Source organism: Lissotriton vulgaris, chromosome 7 (assembly GCF_964263255.1).
Source record: "Lissotriton vulgaris chromosome 7, aLisVul1.2, whole genome shotgun sequence".
NCBI classification, from domain to species: domain Eukaryota; kingdom Metazoa; phylum Chordata; class Amphibia; order Caudata; family Salamandridae; genus Lissotriton; species Lissotriton vulgaris.
In genome coordinates this window covers 1,160,522,532-1,160,548,663 of record NC_141695.1, presented here as the reverse complement: position 1 = coordinate 1,160,548,663, position 26,132 = coordinate 1,160,522,532, and the positions used below count along the sequence as shown (strand labels likewise).

The 26,132-nt window shown below is 42.1% G+C and overlaps 1 protein-coding gene across 2 annotated transcripts in view; it reads left to right on the top strand.

The window, feature by feature from the left end:
* The window catches only part of LOC147703086 (protein Shroom1-like), a 219,451-nt gene that overhangs the window by 159,217 nt on the left and 34,102 nt on the right, over positions 1–26,132 (top strand). For both annotated transcript variants that reach the window (XM_086931624.1, XM_086931623.1), the window contains exon 3: positions 17,455–17,519. In XM_086931624.1, coding sequence (XP_086787750.1) covers positions 17,455–17,519 — 65 coding nt within the window. The remainder of the gene's footprint in view (positions 1–17,454; positions 17,520–26,132) is intronic.

Below are 26,132 nucleotides of genomic sequence, written 5' to 3'. Positions count from 1 at the left end.
ACTCTATCCTTTTCGTCATTTGCCTTTTTCTGAAACTTTTCCCTCCTTCTGTCTGCCATTTTTATAAACATCTTTTCCTGCTCTTGCAAAGAACAGGTCAGATTAGCTTGTCTTGCTTCATTTAAGTCTGTCACCTATAGTCAGGAAATATTCTCCCATATAACGGGTTACCTCACTCCTAATATGTACAAGGTTCAGGTGTCCCCTAATAGGAAGTTCAGAAAAAATTACGTCAGCATTTGAATAGTAGTACTGTAAAGTGCTTCTATAAAACAAGCTAGCTAATATACTACAGGAAATTCCGTAGGTTAGGGGTAAGTGGTGATACGTCACACCTTCGGCTACAGAAGTGGGTAGCTTCATGCAGACATAACAATCTTCTATTTCCATAGCCTCTACATAATGCACTAAAAGGTTAGCGAAAACATTTAAATGTGTCCGGTTTCTCATTTTGTGAAAATGTAGTCCGCCCTCATCTGATGCTTCTAAATTTGGTCGTGTGTGTCTCAGACTAACTGGGTTGTCACGTCGTTCTAAGCTTCGTGGAGTTTCTACAGTCTGTACAACGTCTGTGTCTATTATTTCAGGTTCAGTAGGGGACAGGTTAGGATCTTTACTTATCATAAAAGGTATAAAGACTGTTAGTCCTATCCACATCACTATCAACATAGCTACACTACATAAGCATATTTTACAGCACGTTTTGCAACACCCAAATCTGGATCTTCCAGTTACGCTTGAATCAGACATTTTAGCTTACAGGTGGCTTTTGCAACCCTTCCTTATCTTCTTACACCAAGGGTTCACTCGGCTTTATCTCAAGGAGGATCTTCGTCAGAACTCGGATCAGCACTGGACTCACTTTTTCCACTGTGGTTGGGCTCATCAATTTCTTCCAACACCAGGTATGTCCATTCAGGGCTCCGATACAGCCTGTTCTGTTTCTTTGTTCTGTCGCTCTTTCTCAGAGACTTGCCTCGGGCTGCTTTTCTTTCACTTTCAGCCCTCTTTCGGTCTTTCAGTTTTTCTTCGACTGTCTTTATTCGGAGCCTCAGCCTTTTGATGTATCTGGGTGCACCTTTGTCTCGGTGACTTTCAGTGGTCGAGGAAACTTGGCCTTCCTCGTGTCCTCTTTTTATTTCACTTCGTTGTGGCACTCTGGTGTTGGCAGAGTCTATTTCCCTTCCTGTCTGACTAGTTCCAGGTCTTTCATCTATTTCTTCTGCCTGGTCCCTAAGCTGGCCTTGTTCAGGTTGGAGTTGTATTTGCTCTTTACTTTCAGGCGACTTTGTTTCTACTTCCTGAACATATTCATCTAGTTCTATCTGCTCCTGTTCATGCACTTCGTTCTCTTCGTTTTCTTCCGCATGAACTTCAACTTTGACCACTGTCTGTCCCTTTCCAGACTCCGGAGTTTCAGGAGGAGTGTCGATGTCTTGATCTGTCCCTATTTGGCCTATTTCCTGATCAGGTGTGATGTGAGTTTCGCTGACCTGACCTTCGTCCTCTAGTTCTGTCTCACCTGGACTATCCCACTCACTATCTAGGTAGGAATATTTCCTGGTTCGTATTGGATCAAGAACCTGATCGTCGGCAGGGTACCAATCAACGTCTCGACTTGTGCTCGGCAGTTCGATGTCAGCGAGATCCGGACCCTCTTCGGGAGTCTCCTCAGCTGCGCTGCCTTCAGCTCCAGTCGCGTTTTCTCCAGTTACTCGCTTTGTGTGGCTGGCATGGATCCACTTCGGTACACCAGCACACTTCACAGCAGTCGTAGTGACAAGGATCACTTGTCTTGGCTTTCCCCACTTTGGTCCAAGGCAACTCTTCCGGGTGTGTTTCTTAAGCACCACCCAATCACCTGGTTGCAGTTTATGTGCTGGAGTCTTGGGCCAGTCGTCAGCTGTCTCTCCAATCTGGTGAGAGAGAGAACGCACTTGGTCACCCAGCAGCTTGCAGTATTCCAGTACCAAATCATCAGAAATGCTTAGCAGTTTGTGTCCAGGTACCCAAGCCTGTTGCATCACTCTCCCCATTAGTACTTCGTGGGGACTCAGGCCTGTTTTTCGATTCGGAATACTTCTCAAACTCATCAGCACAAGGGGCAAAGCTTCTATCCAGTTCATTTTGGTGGCATCACACATCTTCGCCAATCTGGACTTGATCGTGCCATTTATCTGCTCAACTACCCCAGAAGCCTCTGGGTGGTATGCACAGTGCAGCCTTTGCTTCATCTTAAATGCCGCACAGAGTTCTTCTAGGACATCGTTGGCAAAATGCCCACCTTGGTCCGTTTCAATCGTCTCAGGAATTCCAAACCTAGGTATCAACTCCCTAAGCAACAGTTTGGCTACAGTCAGGGCATCATTTTTCTTTGCTGGGTAGGCCTCCACCCACCTGGAGAATAGGCAAACTATGACCAGGACATATCTATATCCCTTGCACCTGGGCATGGTTATAAAGTCTGCCTGCATCCTGACAAAGGGACCTACTGCCTTTCCAATGGTACTCTGTTCTACTACAGTCCTCTTTCCTGCATTGAATTGCTGACACACTAGGCACCTTTGGCAAAGCCTTTCCGCTTGGTTCCTGAACTTTGAATTATAGAACACTTTGTCAAACACACGACACATTGCGTCCCTTCCCATATGTGTTGGTTCATGTATCATCCTGACCATGGGATCTATCAGGCTGTCGGGCAGTACAGGCACCCCAGTTGAGTTTACCACCACACCATCATTTCTTACTCGGCATTCATTCGCCCTCCATCTGCCTTTTTTTCCCCTGTCTGTTGCTTGTTGTAAGTCTTTCAATTCTTCCCACGTTGACACATTATCAAACAACATCATTTGGCAGCTGTTTCCACCCCATAACCCAATTTGGAGGGACATTTGGTGTCGGGCACAAAACTGGGCGATTTGGTCAGCGTATCGGTTTCCGGCTGTCACATCATCATTTCCGGATCTGTGAGCCGCACACTTGACCACAGCCAATTCTTTGGGCAATTGAATAGCTTCCAGTATGTCTTGTACCACCTTTCCATTCCTGATAGGGGTACCTGAGGAAGTCATGAATTCTCTTTGTAACCATAGTTGGCCGAAGTCATGAACAACCCCATAACAGTACTGGCTGTCGGTGTAAACAGTTATTCTTTTGTTTTTACCCCTCTTACATGCTCTTGTCAACGCGATGAGCTCTGCGACTTGTGCAGATTTCACTTCGCATAGGTAAGAGCTTCCAGGGTGTTTGTCAATGTGACTACAGCATAGGCAGCACACAGACCTCCACTCTCATGTCTCAAACACGAGCCATCCGCAAAGATTGTAAGATCCCCATCAAGTAAAGCTATTTCACGGATGTCAGGACGGGGCTTAGTACTGAATTCTGTTAAATCGATGCAGTTATGTTCCATTTCATCCTCGGCGTCTACATCCAGAGGAACAGGTAACAACGTTGCAGGGTTTAAGATATTGCACCGAGAAATTGTTACATTCTCAGCACCAATCAAAATTCTCTCATACTTAGTCAGCCGACTAGGTGTGAGGTACTGGGTCTTTGTTCTTGTCAGTAGGATTACAACAGAATGTGGAACATATACAGTGACAGGATGTCCCATGACAATATTCTCACTCTGTTCTAGACTGACACAAGTAGCAGCCACTGCCTTCAGGCATCCCGGCAATCCAGCAGCCACTGGATCTAGAGTGGCCGAAAAATAGGCCACGGGACGCCTGACCAGCCCATGCTCCTGGGTCAGGACTGAGAGAGCACAATTTTCCCTTGTGTCACAGAACAGTTCAAAGTGCTTGGAATAATCAGGCATACCCAATGCAGGAGCGGTACAAAGACAATTTCGTAATGTTACCCAAGCTGACATGCTTTCACTGTCCCAACTGACTGGGTCTTCCACTCCTTTCTTGGTCATTTTTATCAGAGGTTTGGCTAGAGCTGCAAAGCCTACAATCCATTGCCTGCAGTACCCCACAACCCCTAGGAACATTCTCACCTCTTTCTGAGTTCGGGGTAGGTCCATTGTTCTGATTATTTTGATCCTCTCTGTAGTGACCTTTCTGATCCCTTTCTCTATCTGGTGCCCCAGATATTTTACTGAGTTTTTACAGAACTGCAATTTGTCAGGCGATACTTTATGTCCTCCCTTTCCTAGGTGATTCAACAGGGGGATGGTGTCTGTGACACAGTCAGTTTGAGTTTTAGATGCCACTAACAGGTCATCTATGTACTGCACTAAAACGGACTCTCTTGGCAGTACTAGAGATTCAAGGCATTTCTTTAGGATCTGGTTGAAAATCGATGGACTTTCAGTGTACCCTTGAGGGACACGATTCCAGACATAGATATGGCTGTCAAATTCAAAACTAAAAAGGAACTTGCTTTCTGGATGCAATGGGATGGAAAAGAATGCATGGCACAGGTCAATGACAGTAAACCATTCCGCATTCCAAGGAATCTGATATAGTATCACTGCAGGGTTGGGCACAATGGGACAGCAAGGTACAACAATTTGGTTTACCTTGCGTAGGTCCTGCACTACCCGGTACTTTCCACTAGGCTTTTTAATCCCAATGATGGGTGAATTGCAGGGACTGCTCATTACTTCCTGTATGATTTCTGCTTCGAGTAACCTGTTAATTTCAATTGCGACTCCTGCTTTTACTTCTGCACTCATTTTGTACTGTCTCGTTCTGGGGTATACAGCATTTGTTTTTATTGCTATTTTAACTGGGTCCACATTTGCCATTAAGCCTACATCTTTTCCCGTGAAATCCCATACTTCGGGTGTCACTCTTAACTGGAGCTCTTCAGGTAAGTCTTCAACAGACAAGGGTCTAATATTAGTGTCAGGTCTTACTAACATCAGTTTGTACAAACCATCTTCATCGGGGGTCTGAATTTCGACACCTTTTGGTGTGCAAAAGATGGTGCAGTTCATTTTGCACAACAAATCGCGTCCTAACAGGTTCACAGGACTGGAATCACAGACCACAAATCTGTGCATTTCTTTAAAGTTTCCTATAGAGATTTCCATGGGTTCTGTTACTGGAGTACTGATTATTTGATTGGAGACACCCACTACTTGGATTGCTTCTCCCGAGAGGGGTAGGTTAGGAACATCCACTGTTCTCACAGTGGACCGGGTAGCACCAGTGTCCAACAGAAAGGTGGCGTCTTTTCCCTCAACCTTTCCTTCAATGTATGGTCCAGTCTGGTCTACCGGTAAGGAGGCGCCAAGTACGCACTCCTTATCCTCCCCCCTCAGGCCCCGTCAATCTTCTTCTTCACAAAGGAAAGAATCGTTTAACAAGTACTGCGGAATTGCTGCATCTCTCTCATTCTCTCCTTCCCATATCTCCGCCCTTTCATTCTGCTGGCCCTGATTCTTATAATTCTGTCTAGGAGCGCGAGGTACTGGAGGTAGCTTTACCTGTTGCTGGTTCTTTCTTGTCCCCTCTTTCTGCACCTGTGGATTTAAACCATTTATAGGGGCATTACCGGCCTGTAGGTGTGGACACTCGTCTCTCCAATGCCCTATCTGGCCGCACCCGTGGCAGGGAATTTTCTTCATAGCCTCTTCCCGACTCATTTTTGCCCGGGGCTTCCCTCCTCCCCCAGTATTGGTATTCTGAGCATTATTATTAGAATTCAATTTACTTAACTGCTTTTCTTGCTGTTCAGCCAATTTCACTTGTGCCCACATAACCTTCTCCTTGAGGGCTTTCTTTTTATTCTCGAGTTCATCTTCGCAGTATTTTGCGTACTTAAGGACATCATCTATGGGCTTTCCCTGCCAACTTATTTTATTGTCTCGAATCCATTGGGATATTTCAGGCCTTAATCCTAGCACGAATCTGTAACTGAAATGGGTCATGTCCTTCATGTCCACATTATCGATTCCACTGTAAGTCTTGAATACTTGCAGCAACCTTTCATAAAAGGAGTGGACTGTTTCATCACGCTCTTGGGTAGTTCTATCTATCCGGGTCCAATCGGTTTCCTTTGCGGGCACCTTTTTCTTGAGGTATTGTATGACTTGATCATACTTCCTCATTACTTCAGGTGAGGGAGCTCCTGTTTTCTCGTCTCTTGCATACTCCTCATTGGGCCAATCCATTTCAATTTTGCATTCAGTCCACAAATCTACAGGCACCACAATGTCGAAAAACCCATCCAGGTCTTTTAGGAGACATTTCTGAACCTTTATGAAGCGTTCGACCTGTCTGTACCAATCAACTGGTTTTTCCCGTAATTTTGGAAAGTCATTTGTAAATGACACAATATCCTGTCGGGACCAAGGGACATGGACATATTTTCCCCCCGGTACCTCCCTCATGGGACACAATTTTTCGGCGGGACCTACTTCTTTGAGCACGTATTCTGAAGTTTGAGACTTAGCCCTACTGTCTTCCTTTTTCTTTGCCCACCGGGTTCTCCATTTCCCTACATCCCCCTATTTCTGTAAGAGTTTCAGTAATTCTTTTATCTGGATCTGTTTTCCTACCACATTCAAGCTCTCTAAGTCTTTGTCCGAAAAATCTACTCTGTAGGGTTTCTGAAGAATTTTGGAGCGACTGACATCGATTCCCATTTCTGTGGCTGTGTCCATCAATCTCTCATGGAGCAATCTAGCGTTTCGGGTAAGGTTTTTGCTGATGAACAGTAACTCTTCTTCGCTGAAGGAGTTTAATCGTTCTAATCCTACATTTCCAGCCATTAGCTCCTCTATTTCTATCCTCAGTTTATAGATTTCTAATGGTTTGGGTTGGGGTGTGGTCTCCTTTTCTAACTCTTTGGTCCATCTGTCCAATTCTTCGGGAGATACTACTGTGGCACTCCTAACCCCTGCTGTGCTTTCAATCAGAACTTCTTTTGCCCTACTCTGACTCCTGGGTCCTGGCATGCTAGCTCTAGATTCCCTAATGGGCATATCCATCAGGACCACTGATTCGCACTCGCTTTCTTGATCATCATCTATGAGCACTTCTTTTCTTGGGAGTGGAATGCTAGGAGTTGGCATAATTGGGGTGATAACAGGAGGACGAGGACTGGCCATTCTATCCCCGTAAAGAGGAATAGCGGGACCAATAGTTACTGGGATGGTCAGAGAATCTGGATGGGGATGTATCTGGGCTATGGTCCGAACTAAATCATCTCGCTGTCTAGCTAGAGCTTCCTTCTCTCGCTCTCGTAAAGCCTTTTCTGCAGAATTGTCATGCAACACTTGGGGTACCAAGGGAGGGTAAATACTTGGGGCAGTCGGAGTAACCAACCGAGGTGGGTCTTCTCCAAACGGGCGGTAATTCGGGACCGTGGAACTAGGTTTACAAAACCCATCCCCGCTACTGGTTTTACTATCCGTTCCCATTCCATCTGTCTCACTATCCCTCCGACATCTCGGATATCTAGAAAACGGGTTTGGGGAACTCAGAGGCTCTGACTCCGCTACATAGGGGGGTGGGTTTTTCATCAACAATTCTTCTAGGTGCTCATCTTCTGAGTCCCCTACAGGCATGGTATGATGGGTTTTTTCTTTGCATTTCCCTTTCCCTTGTTCTAATACCCCCATCATTGGAAACAATCCCTCCACCATCATATTTTGTCTCCAATGTTTCATTTTCTGCTCTTTGGTTTCTTTCTGGATCCTTGGATACCATTTGCTTACTCCCTTGTCCATCCGGGGTCTATCTCTTTCCGCAGCCTCAATTTCCCATTCTTCTAGGGCTTCGTACTGGGTTAATCTGGGTCTGGGATGCAATTCATTCATGCGAGTCCTCAAGTTAAACAAGATTCTGCCATTAAAGGTACCATCAATGGGAAATGCTAGAACCCCGTCATCTGCAGTATACTTTGCCCAATTTTCTAACCATATACAAGTATGATACCCTTTATCAAACATCATGAAAGAGGCAGGAGTATTTGGTGGAGGAATGATCACCCCCTCCCTCGTTCTAATGGGCTTGTCCGTTTAAAAAAAATTCTTTACTTTATCGGCAAATGACAATTTTCTTTTTACTCCATACATCATGTGCGGTCTACCTCGTAAAATCTGTTCCTTATAGAAGCCGAAGTTTTGTGGATTAGGTAAAAACTCGGTATACCACATACACCTTTCTAAACTATCCTCAAGCTCCTGTTGATTAATTTTGTTTACTTTAGTGCTTCCAATGCTAATGCGACTTTTATTTCGTAGTAACCAATCAACACTGTGATTACAAAAATCCTTGTCCAATGGGTGCGCGGCCTTTTCGCGAGACGAGGTCTCACGCTCCGGCACTCACCCCTCCCTTACAAATTCAGCTTCACTACACACCCGCTGTTTTGACCAATACCAGCGCGGCACGGAGTGACGTCCGAGCAGTCTTCCGACCGACTCCCGCCTTCACAAGGTAACGGAAACTTTTAACTTTTCCTAAAGTGCGAATGCAAATCTTAGTCAACAACACGCAACGTTTGCCACTGTGTCTGAGTGTTCTAAACAGGTAGAAAAATTTTCTTTCACTACTAGTAAACCACTTCTGTCTACTTCTCATTCACTCCGGATAGACTTCTTTGCCTAACCCCTCACACGAGCAATATAGAACCCGTTACTCCGCTGACTCATCCACTTCTTTCCGGGATATATACTGGGCCAGGATTTCACCAGCGAACTATTTTACTTACCATTCAAGCCTCGGAGACCCTATTACTCCTCCCTCATGTGACCCTTACTAGGTGATATCACAATGGACGTTTTATACAAAAGGACTCGTAGCTATCATTTATACAGATGCAAAAAGATCCTAATTAGTGCTTCCAGGTATTCCTAACCCTGCACTAATGACTCATAACAAGTGACCTTAGCAGCTAACTGGATTCTGCTCACCGTTAGCTATATACTTCCCCGGGGATTCGGACTACACTGAACACTTACAAACAATTTTTGTTAATGTAACATGTAACACTTATAGCAGCAATGCAAAAACCATATACATATACATATACATATAAATCCTTAAAACATTTACGAAATATTTGAAATAATGCAATAGAAATTTTCAGCAGCACATTGTATTTTTTTCACGGTTTGTTTATCAACTATCCTGTCTACCTATCTTAACTAGTCCTAACCATAGCTCTGCTACCAGAAAATTACTGATAGAGCGCGAGGGTCACCCGGGTCACAGGTTTACCAATTTTCCACGCACTGGGCCCTGGAGTGCATATGTATGACTGAGTGTTGCGTGAACCGGGTGATTCTTACACGCTACTATGAGTAATTCGGGGGGTGACTCTTACACCACTTACTATTCATGTACCTGACTTACCACAGGCACATTACTCCTGACGGATCAGGAGCTAGCAGTGGACAGGTGACAAGATTCCTAAAGGAGAAAAACTTCTATATACCAAGTACGTTTATCCACACTTTATAATGTAAATGACCACAGACACCTGATGAGTTTAAAGATTTATCAAGAAATTTCAGAATGAATATGCCAAGATGATAAGCCAAATACAAAGTAACACATCAATCAGTAGAACTAATGCCACAATGTAACTATGGATTAAGGCAAGTACCATTAGAATACTTGGGAACACTACAGGGTATAAACATTTAGTGAACACGCTATTCAGCACAAGTTTAAACTAAGGCAAGGGACATGAACGGGACCTAGAATGTGTAATAAAACTAGGCTATTTATGCTATTCTTACTAAATTCACTGCAACCATGCTAAAGGAAAAGGGGAAAATTGGAACACACTAATAAAATACACCAGTTTAATAATGTCCTACAGGTGGGGAGAGAAGTGGAACAATTCTAATAAACCATTGCATATAATTTGCATTTCAAGGTGATAGGGCAATATCACAGGCAAGAGTGCTTTATTAAGAAAAGAAGAGAGAGATAGGAAGACGTAAACCCACAGATCAATAATTACCTAATTAGGAATGAAGACTAACCCTGGCCACGGGTCAGTTTGGAAAGACGGGGACAAGGACCCTCAAGGAATGGAATACCAGAATGCGAGCAGGTACAGCTCACGGACAGTCAGGACAGGACACCCCTCAGGTTTGGGTCAGGACTGGGCTCACCAAGGTACGACCAACACCCACAGCTTCGGATGCAACGCCTGCGTTACCCCTCTCTGCAAGTAATCCGCCAGAAACCCCGATTGGGTTTTCGAATTTCCCCAGCAAAGTGCTTCGCCAGCACTTAAGACTATTTCCACCCCTAGGAGTTTGTGGAAAGTATGGACAGAGTGCTCCGCAGCACTCTAGATTGATCACCTATAGAGTTCGTAGGGTCAGTGACAGGTCTGCTACTCGGACAAGTCGGACAATTTCTCTAAGCTACACTAGGCCAGTTATACGGTTTGGGGACCCCTGGACCACCCACTAATGTTGCAAGTGACAGTTTCCCACATTATGATTGGTCAGGAGAGGGGACCTGGACATTGTCACCTCCTAGAATTTCGTGTTCACATCATTACTATTAAATTTTGCATACCCGCCCCTTGGGTTCACGTTCCCAGGCATAGGAATACAGAAGACAATACAAGTGCACAGTATATAGCAACAGTGTTTCTTGAGTCAAGGTAGAATATGGCTTCTTCGCGATGGGTTCCCAGGCGCATCGGGCTTCAGGAGCCAGCTGGCTTGTTTTAGCTTCTGCGCAGTGGGGTTTCTCCCATGTCACGTGACAGGGTTCAGAAGAGCTTCAAGTATGGTGCAGCTCTCGTTTCCCCAGCCCCCAGAGACGCGGTACATGAAAAGTAAGCGAGAACAAATTAGAATCATACGTAAAAATAATCACACTGTATACCGTTATAGACTTTACTACACCCCTTATTTTATAATATCTAGAGCATTAAAGTTTAGTGCAAAAAGACAGATAGGCTGAAGCAGCAGTAGCAAGCAGAGAGCGTGGTGAGAGACAAGCGGCCATGTTTGCAACAATGCGCATGAGCAACATAATCCCTCCAGAATGCGAGTGCGTCACATCACGTGAGTATGACCGACGCATGCGCAGACTGAATTTCAGCAAAGCAGCTTTTTCCGTAGTGCAAGCATTGTTAGGATGAAAAGACACACAGGCAAGCCTCTCGGGGACACCCGCGTGTTGGGGAAAATGCTAAATAAATGACGGACAGTTAGATTAATATGATTATAAGTTAGGCGAGGTTCATGAGTGAGAGCAAGTCGCTTTACGTGCGAATCCTTGCTCCATCATACAGAGGTTCTTTATCTTGACACCTGCCCCAGAGTTGTGTTCCGTTGTATGAAGCTAGTTATTTCTATAACGGTCCCATGTGAAGCATCTCTTTAACATGTCCGATCCAGGGATATCCTGTTTTGAAAGATAGTTCATAACCATATATCCCGCTACCAGTGGGTAATGATTAAGCCTAAATCCCCAGGGGTTTTCTATGGGCATTACTCAAGAGTATGGATGTCCCTTAAGGCCTTCTCAGTCAATTAATGAGCCTACACCAAGATCATTATTCCCAAGTTCAATGGAGTTCATAGGGGCCTATGACAGATCATATTTCCATACACAGAGGGGTGAGACGGAGTGCATATTGGCTCTCCCGCTCTTCTCCCTCTACGTAAATGACCTTATAGGGGACCTCCTTGTAGGTAACATAGATGCTCCCAAAATAGAACAGGTTAGTGTCCCTGCCCTTTTATTCGCAGGCACTCTCTTAATCTCCCAGACTCCTATGGGCTTGCAGCAACCTTTCTGTGTATCGAAGGGTCAGGAAATTAATATTACAATGACATCATTTATGGTAATCAGGACCCACAAATCTTCTAGAAACACTTTATCTTTGGATTTGGGGAGGTTGGAGCGTGTTTTTAGATTTGAGTACTTGGGCAAAATGTTGGATGTTGGATAGCAGGGTTTTGTGGTTCCCCCACATTCAAAAGCGAAGGATAGTCCTTCAGCACCAAGCTTCAGCTATTTACAGAAACAATCGGGCTACATCAAAAAGAGCCTTCCTTCCAGCTATGCACTTGTATAAATTAAAGGCTCAAGCTGCAGCCCTATATGGTGCTGAAATTTGGGACCATGCAAACACTGAGTTAATCATTCTGAGCGAGAACAAGTTTGTTCACTCACTTCTCCATCATACCCAGAGCACTCCTTTAGTACCCATATGCCTCGCTTTAGCTCTTAATATTGGAGCATATTGCTTGATTAAGGGCCCTCTAATATTTGGCGAGGATTTGGACTACCGAGGACATTATGCCATATAGAAGTGTTCTGCATAAATTGCTGATGATAGGTAAGACTTGGATGCTCCCTTCAGATCTTGGAAATGTTTGGTCCGATCCAATATCCTTAAACCCATCCTCTAAAAAGCAAATGTGATCTCTGTACTAGAGGTACATTTTAGCTAAACTCCACCGAAGTTCTACTCTATGGGTTGTTAGCCCAAGCCTTAATCAGCAAAGACAGCACCTATTATGAAGCTTTCCTAGATATGCCTCACCTGTAGTTGGCTACACCGCTGACCTGGGGAGATTCCTGGAGAAAAGTAGTCTCCTGCCGCCAAAACTAGACCTCACAAAAACGAACTTGCACATTCTGCAATACGCTGATGATATTGTTATAATGGACCAGGCAAAGTCTGGCCTCCAAAGAGCCTTGTGCATGCTCCACAAATACAACACAGCTAATGCTCTTAAAATTAACCAGGATAAAACTAAGGTCTTGATTTTTGGTTGTTGCAAGAAAAAGAAAAATTTAACGTGGAGCATTGGGCCCGCAATGATTTAAACAACACCAAAATACAACTACCTGGGGGTCTAGTTCAGCGAGTCTTCCAGACCATCAGCCCACGTGGCTGCTTTGAAAAAGTGAGCTGGAGCAACAACATACAGCCTGACTCGACTTAACCAGTCCCTGAGTAGTCCTTCTGCCGAACCCATTCTGAAGGTGACTAAAGCTACCCTTCTTCCTGCCTTAAGTTACGGGCATCAGGCCTTTCCTGGTGCATGCTCGGCCAGTCTCGACCACGCCCAGGTTACTATTTATAAAAAAATCTTTTGTCTCTCAAATTACATCCACAGGGCAAGACTACGACTGGAGCTGGGCCTTCAAAGACAATTGATTTTCTGTGAGGCTGACACCCTGAAGTACTATATAAGAGCACTAAAAGCCACAGATAACACGCTTAAAGCCCGGTTAAAAGAAACTCTTATCAGCTCCAGGAATCCATAGAACTGTTCAATTGTAAAAGCCATAAGAACACTACATATTGATGAAACATCACAAACTTCAGACTCTATTCCATACACTGTCTGGAAAAAGGTTATCAACAAGCAGGTTAGACAAATTTCCTGCTGGGTGTCATGTAATTGTGTGACTGCCTGTTCTCATCATGTACAAAGTCAGAGATTTACTATAGTTAAGGGCAAGAATAAATCCCTATCGGGTGAGAATGGGGACAAAAAAAAACCTCAAAATTGTTGACGTTTTTGGGAAAGGGCTTTCCTCGTGGTAAAAATAAAATCCCTGCTAAAAAAACGTAGAAAGCAAGAATTTGTAAATCAAAGCTTCTGTTCCCGACGTGTTTACTTTACCACTGGAAAAAACATTTTTGTGAGGCGTAACTTGGAATGGAAGGAGTTGAATTTTAAGGTCTGCTGTACTGTTCTTCTCCTTCATGTCCGCTGTGGGATTGTGAGATGGTCGACCTCACCTTGTGGGTTCTCATGAATCCAAAGCTATTTACCCATTGTTATCCTCAGTCACCTACTAGCATACATTGACTGGCTCCACATGGAGCATCAACACATCCTGTGCTCTTAATTTTATGTCCACCTAGTCTTGGCAAGTTGTAACAGACGCAGATTAGTAGGAGGGGGCACCCTGAGGATCATAATTATCTCTATCACTGGACAAGGGCGTATAGTGATCGTTTTGGGAGTCCCTGTCAATTTCTCTTGCTTTTCGGCCAATGGGGTAATTTAAACAATCGCAGTTTATAGTTATGGTGTACACCCCGCTGTTTTGATGCCTAGCATCGGCTCTGTAAGGCGAAAAATTAAAACAGGTTCTAGAAGAGGTAGATGAAATAAAGCAATCAGACCTTCATCTTGTGATTGCTGTAGTGTCCTCTAGCACTTTGCTACCTGTCAAGGTACCACTTGTTTGGCTTGCTGGATTCGCCTCACCCACCATACTTACCTCCGCATTATTTGCCAGTACCCCTACGACTAGCTGTAGAGCCAGCTCTGCTTCATTTCTGTGGGCCACCACGGATGTACCGCCAGTATTCACTGCTGAAATTGGGAAAGTCAAGGCATTTAACAGGGGCTTCTTTGTCTTCCACTGACTTTGACCTTTCTAATGTGAATTGGGAAAATAACTTCGGATAAGGTGGAGCAATAGGAGTACAAACCTGAACCCTAGCCCTCAAATGAGGAAATTGGTATTCAAGTCTGTTGTGGATTTCCTTGACACTCTGCATCTGAGACCCCTGTTTGCATTTGTTGGCTTCCTCATACCATTTTTTGACTCACACCTCTAACTTCCAAATACTGGGACCTCAAACCCTATCCAATAACTGGTTTGTCTAATCATCATCTGCCATTGCAAATCCTCTTTAAAGATTTAGCAGTCAATATGCACAGTACATCTTTGCACATCATAATTGTACGGGGCACCCTAGCACTGTATGTTCTGGTCAGTGAGCCAAATGCTGGACCATTCTCCACCCAATCCTCAATTTTCATTGAATTCTCTGGATTACCTTGGTGCCCGGGCCCATGTGTGTCTGGAGTCTTGACTTTGATTAAGCACAGGTACTTCCCAGCAACATCATCAGCTTGTCAAAGAAGTGTGCACTTACGTCAAATTAGAAGTCTGAATATGTTTATGAACGGAAAAAAAATTGGCGACTGCCAGACAAGGGGATTTACTAGCATCCCATGAGCATAAAGCCAAGCCCACTTACAGAATACAAATTAATATATTGTTATGCTCATTGCTCCAATGGAGATCATGTGACAAAAGTGAAAGAAAGGATCTATGATAAAATGGAAATTGCGGCTAGTACCTAATTGATCTTCAAACTGAAACATAAATGTAAACTTTCAGAGCTGAGCTAGCTATTCAAGAACTGTTGTGTACAATGACAGACATGAGAGTGAGGCATTGCTTGTCAGAGATGGACATAAGCTGGTAGCATCGGTTTAGCGTTGACCAAAAATATGTCTGATGCTACTACATTTACAGTAGGGCAATAGTTGTAAATTCTACACTTGGATCATGGATCCTTCTTCAGTAATGATACACCAAGAAATCCAGCCTCCGATAAGATTATACTACCCAAAACTGGAGCTTAGGCTTGGAATAGGAACACAAATTACTGATACAAGATCTAGAAAAAGAAGAATCCAATTCTACTTCTTTGGCAAGCTATGGGAATGTTGATTACTTAACAGTGGTCCAGTTACCGAAGCACAAAGTACTGAATTTCTTAGAAGACTCCAATATTGAATCCTGTGTCTTGAACGAAAACATCTGTACTGGTGTTTAGAGCAGATGTACAAACACCCACTGCTAGATATTGGTAACCTGCTTAATTGGTCGTTAGGTGATGAATGTAGGCATTCAGTACAGTATCTTAGGTCAAGAATAGAATAACACATACTGGATCTTAGGCAACAAATGGGAACATCAAAAGAAGGAAGTCATTCAAGAAATGTTAACATTTATTTTGAAAGAAGGGTCCCAAAGGAGAACAAATAGAACCCAAAGTTAGATACCATGTGAGGTATCGTGAAAATATTTTGATTAGCTTGTTGAGATACCTGTGAGGTGATTCAACAAACATTAAGATCTAACAGGAGGTAAAGATAAGTTATACTTGTTTTCCTTTGAGTCCCAGCAACTTGTGAATTCAAAGCCTTAAAGACCAGATCATTCCATAAAAAAATTCGAAGCAGAAGCCATAGACTAATTGTAATGTCGCCTATGATTTTTCTTTTAGGTGAGCAATATAACACAGGCCAAATGTATTTTTGCCAAGCAAAATTCTAATTGATATCGGGGAAGAGATCCTTCCTGCGAGGGCCAAATATACTGGTTGTGCCTTTATTCCTCTAGGTGTGAGTGCAGCTTTTGTTAATGTTGACCTTAGCATTCTCTGCTGGAGAGTGCGTTTGAGTTAAAGGGTGTTTTACCTCCGTGGTTCATGTCATTCATAGAGAATGACATAACAACGTGCTTTGGCTGAATGTTACAAAAAACACAGGATCCTACTATAATTTCCATGAATCCCACTTGTTGATCTCCTTTTTGATCCATAGCAAGGCCCCTGTCAGGATTTTTTTTATTACAGCCGTCCTTTGCGGCATATGACATAAAATGTTGGTGGGCCTCCTCAAGAGGCTGCAGCTCAATGCCAAAAAATATAGTATTGATTATGAATGCTCTCAGTTGATTTGTAACGAAGAGTTTATTAGAGGGAAACCCACGACCAGGAAGACGGACCTATAAGCGTCACCATACAGCAGCAACTGCCTCAGTTAAGAACAATAACTACTCCACTATGACACTCTCAGTTCTATATTCCAAGGTATCATACATATAACATTAAAAGGTAAGAATTTCTAGTAAACAAGAATACGTTATTGGCTACATCCTCACATACCACACCAAGATTCTTGACATAATCTAGTCTCACTCTCTAGGATCTCTTCCCAGCTCTTCAATCAAAGAAAGTCAGGAATCATTTTCAATCCACAGCTGTCCTTCACCACACGAGTCAACAGTGAGACCAAGAATGTTTTTACATCTCTGCCTACTGAAGTACAGCTCTTGATCAATTGCTCTCATTTTGCCGTGGCCTTCTCTTAAATCGATTACTGCATTGGAGTTTATGGAGGTTTGTCTACAAAAAACCACATGTAAACTACAAAGAGCACATAACTTAACTGCTTTCCCATGGTTCAGCTCACATCCTCCCTGGTATAAAATCCTCCCTTTTGATGCCATACAAAAACCTGAATTTAAAAGAACTTTACAAGGCACAGGTCAGGATAAGACTACTGGTCTTGAATGACTTTCATGCTGGCTTTAGTCTCTGGCGCTCTTTTTCCTTGTGAAAATGTTCTGAGAGCTAGTTATAAAAACAATTAAAAACCAAAATAGCCCAGAGAGTTAGCCTTTTGATGTTGCTCTGCAAATAGCCTGTGATAACAGGTTTGTCTCCTTAAGAGTCAAGCTCCACCTTTCATGAGTCGAGTTTGTTAAAACAAGTACAGTTAAGTTGGTTGATAGCATTGCATATTATTCACATCAGCCACAAATGGCAAACTTTAATGCCAAGTGCTATACAAAAAAAGTCACTATTTTACGTATTATTATTATTTATGTTATTGTTATTATTAAGAGTCTGCAGGTGTAACAAACCACTCCTGAGTCGGTCTTCTTTATATTTCAGATCTCTCCTAGAAGCTCTGCATTTACAGTATTTGCTCACAATTCTGATATGAACACCAAAGTGGGGTAAGTTCTAACTTCTGTAGAAAACTGTTTCAACGAGAACTGTTGACTTTCATCAAATGGTTTTTGTATGGACTGGTTTCAATTTATGTAGGAAAGGAGAAATCGAAATCAAGTTTTATTATTGGTCATATTACTATCACGTGACAATGCATTAGTCCACTGAGCCACCAGACCCGACTCAAGTAAGATTGGAAACCTGAGACTGGCGCTGTTTTCCAAATCTACTACTGCCAATGTTTGTGAATTTCAAAACGCATTTCATTTGCAGTACTTCTGTGAGAGCAGCTGTACTATTTCTTTGGTAAACTAGTCACTATATGGGCCTGATTTTTAAACATAACTTCCACTATTTAGTCATTTACGCTTTTGAGTACGTTTACTACTTTTTGTCTATTCACAAAATCAGAGAGGAAATTTACTACAAACGTGTAACTTGTATATCTACAACACATTGAAAAGCCTGTGGGCTATTCACAACTGCATTTTGTAGTACCACAGTAGGACTGCATACGTACTAAAAAATGGCATTCACAAACTGCACTTCTATAGTACTGCTTCAAAAAAAGAAAACAGTAGTATTTTAGAATTGCAGTTTGTAAATAGTATTTTGTAATATGTTTGTACTGATATCTTAGTACTACAAAAATGTTCTACAAAAGGCAGTTTGTGAATAACCACCAGGCCCTTTGTGTAAACCCTAACGTATTCATGTAAACCCTATATATGGGCTAGATTCTTATTATAGGTGGAGCAACATTGCAGTCTATTAAATCAATTCTAAAAGGTGCTTCTATAATGCATATACTGAACTCAAGGATTTAAAAGTGCTCTCATATGTGATAATAAAGTAAAAGGAGGCTCTGAAATAAAATGTTTGCCTATGATCACTCAACATGGACAAGCAGGGAAGATTATATAGATGATATTGATTCCATGTTATCCGGTTTCACATTTTGAAATTGAGCCACCCGATGCATCTCTCTTTCTCTCTTTTTCCTGTTTTACATGTCACTGTTTGGTCTTTTATTCTGGGCCTAAAACTAAAAACCGACACACAAATAGCAGACCCCACTCGGGGCCCCCTGACCCAACTACGAGGCCAAGAATGCATTTATTTGGGGGAGGAGGGGTAACACCCCATACACCCCACAGAAGCTACGCCCCTGGTCACACTCTAACCAAAGCCAATGCGAAAACAAATATTACTTGACAACCCTTTCAAATTCAAAAATCTTTGAAACTCAAACATTAATCAGTAATTTATGCTTATTGCACTTGAAAGAACGCATAACTTTCTTTTGCTGGGCATTTTGGAAAAAGATTTAAACAATGATTAGAGAGTTCCATTCAAGTCTTAGAATAACGTCACTTGGTTATTGTCCAGATTTTATTTAAATGTTCTCGGAAGATGCAAGGTTTAATATTTGTTTAAAGATTAGCGCAAAGTGTTTTATAAATATCTTCTTCATTCATGTCTCAAAAGTAGTTCAAGCAATCACTGGACACGGAATAGCTAGATTTCTGGTCCCAAATTGCCATGTTTTTGATATGTGTTTGCCTGTAATATTTTTGGTAAAGAAACAGTATAGAAATATAGAACTATGTGTGCGAAATTAAGATCTGTCTGCAAAGTTTTGTTCAGTTTACGTTTTGCAAATGTTGCCCATTTTTGCAAACTTCCTGTTAAAAAAACTTAGTAAGTAAAGTTCTGGAAAAGTTTCATTAGGTTGTTGTGAGAGAATTTTGCCAACAAACAGCTACAGCATTGTTAACTCTGATAGTGTTTACCGTCCAATGCGAAATGTATGTGATCTGCGAAGCGTTCCTTTTTGCACTCTTGCTACTCACAACATTGTATACAAATGTATATAAAATGAACTTTAGGTCAGGCCCTTACTCCTGATGGGATGGCTTGCTTGTCTATCTCAGTTCTCCACTTTATATGATGAATTTAGTAAATTTTCTTGTGTTTTTCTAGCTCCTGAAGCATATCTGTACTCTCTTTTGATTGGCTCAGTTAGCGCTCCATTGGAGTGCATGTTCAGCTCCTTCCTTTGGCTCTGTCTTTCTCCCCTCCTTCCTCCTCTCACTATCCCTGCCTTCCCCCCCCCTACTCAAGGAAATCCTTGGACACTCTGCAGGTTTCCCCTTGCATGATGCCAGAGATGTACTGGACTCCTCCATGGCATGACAAGCACCAGATGGAGGCTTGATGATTCCCTGGATGGTGTGCTGCAACACTTTCCTGTGCCTCTTGCTGCCCACTTTCAGATTTTTTTCTCTTTTCCTTCCCCCACTCCACTCCATACATTTCACTGCTGTTTGCTTTGCCCGATAGGAATGTTTTTGTACTGGAATTGGCAAAACCAATAGAGGTGACCACCTATCTTAAAAGTATAGAAAACAGTCTTTACATTGTTTCAATATGACCTTCAGGCTGTGGAATGGAAACCTTTTTATACTTTTAAGATGGCTACCATGTTGTGTGACACAATAGGATGATAATTAATTCATGCCAAATTGGTCATGTTTATAGTTATTTCAATCTGTAAAGAAAGGGAGCGACCGCACTACCCAAGAGACAGGGTACCACAGATAAATAAGAGTAAAGGTTCTCTTGGGACTACCAGAAGATTATCTCAGATTACCTACATTCATGTACAAATCACCACCACCCAATCATACAGCGATGAAGCAAACCGAACACATCAAATATTAATGGACTCTATCGAACAATATGGTATACACAATGATAAAAAACCAAAGTTTATGACATAAAATATATTTATTTAAAAAATATTTTTTCTTTTTTTCATGGGTTAAAAATCATACAAATTAAGCAAGATCACAATCGCAAATTAAAAAATACCACATATATATTACAAGAGACTAAAAGGTAAAAATGTGAACACAATCACAACATCATAATCAGGTTATTCCAAATAGAATCTATTTCATAAATCCATTCAATGTCCATCAACAAAATCCTGTATTGGACACGAATAAGCTCCTTAGATATACCCATTTGCTTAAACAAGGGCGTCACGGCGTTTCGGTGGTGTTTATTTAATGAAAAACACACAAGATGATGGACGGAATGTTGCACAATGGCAAAACATTTACCCCCCAGTCACAGATCTGGGTTTAATCCATCGTTATTTTGCTCACCAAGCCACCCCAGTTCAGACATGGCATATGCAAATCAGTCTTGACCCTGTGCCTCATGGGAACAGTCCAGCCCGAACTGCCAAGCCATGCCTTTCCTGGACCGGAATCAAGCATCCTAGGACCGGTTTTGGCTATCAGCCGTCTTCAGCCAGGATAGCTTGACTCCAGTGGCCTAGTGAGCAAGCGACCCATGTCTGGGCATCCCCTTCCCACATAGGGTGAATAACACACAAGATTTATTTAATGAAAGCCACCTTCCTCAGGACACAAATACTATTTGTCTCTCATTTGATACGACAACATTGTTTAAAACCTAATGTAAAAAGACATAAGAACATAAACATCACAATCCACAGATATCACATAACACAACATATTCAAAAAATGCACTATAAAATCACATTATTGTAGGTTACATTAATTCATTGGATCAAAGTGTTATAGATAATTGTTTGAAGGGTCCATTTCTTCAAGATTAATCTAACATGCACTGAAACTCACAAAACTCGTACACACTAGTTGAGTATGATATCAAGGAACACTTACTCTGTTACTACAACCCCCATTCCTCAGCATGCATGCGGACAAATAAACACCACATCATACATACCTAGTCCATTTGGAATATATTCTATGGCCGCACGAAGTCACTTTTCTAATCTTACTAGCAGCCCGCCCCGACGTTGTCCGGGGCAGAAGGGGGCTTGGGGGCAGCACCGCTGCAGGAGACGTGCAGCAGAGCGGGCATCAGCGAGAGCAGCAGAGCGTACATACCAGCTCCCGTGCCGCCGCTCCTCCCCGCATGTCGGGTGTGTGTCCCTTGCTCCTTCCTGCGCTCCCACCAGCATCGCCGCTCCTCCCCGCGCTGGGCACTCCAATGTTGTGTGTTGGTCCCTCGCCACCGCTCCTCCCCGCATGTCGTGTGTTGTTCCCTTGCTCCTTCCTGCGCTCCGGTCCGGACAGCGAAGGTCGCGTTGACGTGACGTCACACCCACACGCTATTGCGCCTCTCGCAAGCGTTGTGACGACGCCGAACGCCGCACGCAATCACTGTATCCATACGCCCATATGTTATTTTGTTATTTTATGTTATGTTATTTTGTGTCTTTTATAGCGCTCAGCTACTCAAAAGAGTGTCCCGGCGCTTTATTGACTACTTTTCCCCTAACACCACCCCCCTAATGTATATGGTGTGGTTTTCTATAGCCTATGTCCATCTCCTGGACCTCCCCTTCCCAACGCTGTATTGGGTGTTGTGATTGGTGGTGTACTTTTAGAGTTTACCTGGATCAAAGGACACAGTTCTCTCTTTATAATAGTAGTATAGATAAGACCAATGGGGGCCCAAAACACTTCCGCTGGTATCTATTATAAAGCAAATATAAATTGTCAAGACCTCTATAGGGTGTATGTTTATAACAGACCCATAAGGCCTAAAAGCCTTAGGGGATCTTCACAGTGTCCAACATATGCAAATGGGTCCCATACCTTACTCAAAATCCGTTAATCGAGAACTGTAAGGAAAAGGAACACCTCCGTACAGATCCTCTGCAAGCAGAATGATGTCCTTGCTCTTATACATAAAAAAACGGATGCCTGTATAGGGGAAATATAGGTGTAATCAATTATCCCCTCTTATGGCCCTTGTATTCCTGACTGTTATTGTTGATATATTAATACTTAATGGTACACTCACCAAGCGTAGCTATTGTAGGGGTATTTCACTCCCGTAAAAACATTAAACCTTTTGGTGTACTCGTAATAGTACTAGATCATTCAATATAGGGATAGGAGACCTCAAACTTGGGCCTGAAAATGGCAGCAAATAAGCCTAAAGTAACAAGATAAGATAAAAAATTAAAATGATTATAAAACCACTATTTATCAGATATTGCTAACAACCCACTAGCCTGAGTAGAGATTAATATAAATCTATCCCCATGGGTCACGCCCATCTGTTGTTTAATGGGTTCATAAGCTACAACCCGGGGTTGTGAGACATCTATATACAATGACTCACTCTGTGGATCAGCTTTTCACTATGGACAAATTGCGCCGGTTCCTTCCCATCCCCCATTATTAAAATTAGAGCCGCTGGCCAGCAAATGTCATATAAAAAAGATCTACAACCTGTATTGGATACTTTCAAGCGCATATTAACTTAGAGGATTTGCACTATTCAAACTAGGCTATCGGATAACGCACCCTCTACTCTATTCTGCCTATAATTATGCTCTGTATTTCTCCCCGTATTTACCTTAGGATTCACAAAACGTATCCTCCGTACCGTCGCCCCTTCAGTCAACAATGGGATAGAGTAAGGTGTACAAACGCCACTATTTAAACACCCTTCTTAAGACAAACCACCTGATAAGACTACGTCATTCCTACCGCAACGGGTCTGTACCGGAGGGTCTTAAACCGGCCAGGCCTTGTGTGTGGAGACAAATGGGTCCCACCATTTCCCTGTTCTAATTAAAGGGGAAATGGCGCAAATCGTAAATTGGAGAATTTATTAAACAAATCGCTCTTCCATGTGCTGCAAATAAGGTCTGTTACACTAAATTGACCAGGTGCTGATCTATCCAGAAACCATGATTTGTACCTCTGCATAAATACATCTCCTTAAATTGTTAAAATCTAATAGAAAAACTGATCAAATGAAGGGTACAATTTCCACATCCAATGTATAATGGGTAACCAACCCCTTATCTAAAAGGAACTCCCCTAAAGATAACCGCGAAATAAACTGATATAAAGAAAAAATATTCAAAAACGAATTATTCTAGCTATGTGGAGTAATCCAGCCCAGCCCAAGATACATGAGTGCGGCGAGGTAAGGCCGGTACATATCCCACTGCTACTCAGGCAGCTAGTATGGGCATAGTACCTCCAAGACAGGAACATCATCTATAAAACATGGTACCGAATAACATAATTCACTTATTCTATTAGTCTCATCCAATCCTCCTTCGCGTTCAGACCTACTCTAATAGTGTCTAGAATTGAAATATACCACTGCTCTCGATTTTTTTTTTTTCTCTTCAATGTCAGATCACCCCCTCTCATGTTACCCTCAATTCGTTCTATAATGAACCATTTGAAATCCGTACATGTGTGGTTCTTTTCATTAAAATGATCAACCAATGGGGCATTTATTTTTTTGTTTTTGATGGCCGATCTATGTTCCAGAAGGCGAATCCGGACTTCTCTTGCCATTTGGCCGACATAGCCTAAATTGCATGGGCATATAATTAAATACACCACATTTTTACTTCTGAAATTATTACATGTTTTGGAGGTTAGGGTATGTTTATTATAAGTCAATTCTTTCCCTATTATACACAGATAGCACATAAGGCAACTACTACATCTATGGTTCCCCATGGCTAGAGTGCCCATTATAGTGCGTTGGTTCAGTTTGGGCCCTTCTCTGTAGGTGTGTAACAATTCCCTTCTCAGAATATTTCTTTTAAACGCAAACAATGGTTTTTCAAGGGCCACCAATTGGTTATCATGAAGGATGCTCCAAGTAGAATTGATAACATTCTTGATTTTATTGCTATTGCCTGCGTATTGACTAATAAAAACTATCCTCTGTCCCTCACCTTTTTCTTGTTTCTTCTCTGTTCAGTTAGTGAGCCTACTGTCTCGATCATAGAACTGGGCACATTTAAAAGAAAGTGAAATTAACTTTTTGAGATAACCCCTATCTTTAAGTTTTGTCTTTAGATTTTCCGAATGCCTATAAAAATCTTCCAAAGATGAACAGTCCCTCTGGAGACGGGGGACTGTCCAAAGGGGATATTATCTCTTTGAGCCCTCGGATGGAAACTAGAGTAGTGTAACAAAGTATTTTTGTCAGTAGGTTTAGAAAAAAGTTCTAATTCTAGTTTACCATTTGTGATCTTAATGTTTAAATCTAAAAAGTTGACACTATTCCTAATATATTCTAAGGTTCACATCGCCCAAATAGGGCCATTCTAAAAATTCATTCAAATGTTCCACCGTTCCTTCCCAAATGAAAAGAATATAGTCTATGAATCTGCTCCATAGGATCACATTTTCAAAGAAAGGAGCAGATTCATTGAAGATATGTATATCTTCAAAATGCCCCACATAGAGGCATGCCAGACTGGGGGCACATGTGGCCCCCATACTGGTCCCCTTACATTGGAGGTACAGGTCACCTTTAAAAAGAAACAGGTTACGATAACATGCCATGATAAACTCAACATTAGCACCTCTGCATTCCGCAGGCCCCAGGATGCTTCTGATGGTATTTAGAGTTGCATCCTGGGGTATGTTGGTGTAAATGCTTCAATGTCGAGTGTAACCAAAATTTGGGTTTCAAAATTAAAGCTCTGGCCTTCAATGGTACTGATCATATGGGCAGAGTCCTAAATATAGGATTTTTGCATCTGAACTAGACGTTTTAGGAAGCTGTCAACGTATTTACTCAAGGGTTCAAGAGATGAGTTGATACAACTAACAAAGGTGTGAGGAGTGGATTTCTAACATTTTAATTAACTTTTGGGAGACCATAAATAGCAGGAATAATGGCTCTCTCATTATGTAAGAATCTATATTCTTTATCAGTGATCCATTCATTTTCTTTCGCTAAGGTTAACAAACTTGAGATCTCATTTTTCAAACTTAGCCACTGACTCATGGGTACCTTATGGTAATGTTCCTTTACATTTAATAATTCCATGACCCTCCTCTCATAAGCTACTGTATCAAATATAACAACCCCAAGCCCTTATCGGCGGGTTTGATTGTTATATTAAAATAATTTTTAAGACTGGAGATAGCTTCCTTATGTCGTTTACTTATATTGTGGGAAATGGGAAGGTGATTCTCCCATAAGTTCCGAATTTTGGCTTCCACCATCTGTTCAAAAACTTCAATTTTTTTGTCCACTTGACTGATGTGCGGCCTGAATGTTGATTTAGGTTTCAAACCGGAAATATTTATCTCTTCCTCATAATCTTTGTTTTCAAAAAATCTTGCCAATCTAATTTTCCGAAAGAAAGACTTAAGGTCCTTTTCAAGTAGAAATTTATTAACCTCCGTGGCGGGGGCAAAGCTAAAACCTTTCTCTAAAACTTGTAATTCAGTGGAATTTAATATACGTTTTGAGAGATTAATAATGGGGAATTTATTTGTCATTACCTCCAATATTTCCAGTTCCTTGTTTGGAGATATTCCTCCGGAGGTTGATGCCTCACATACTGGCCTCTCCCGAACCCCCGGTTCATTCTCTGTCCCCTCCTTGAACGCTGATCTAAAAAAGAAGACGAGGAAAAAGAAGATCCAGAGGCATTATTATTTGGTGTGTTCGGTTAGCTTCACCACTGTATGATTGGGTGGTAGTGATGTGTACCTGAATGTAGGTAATCTGATATAGTTAATTCAAAACATATTTCATTGAAGTGTGTTCTT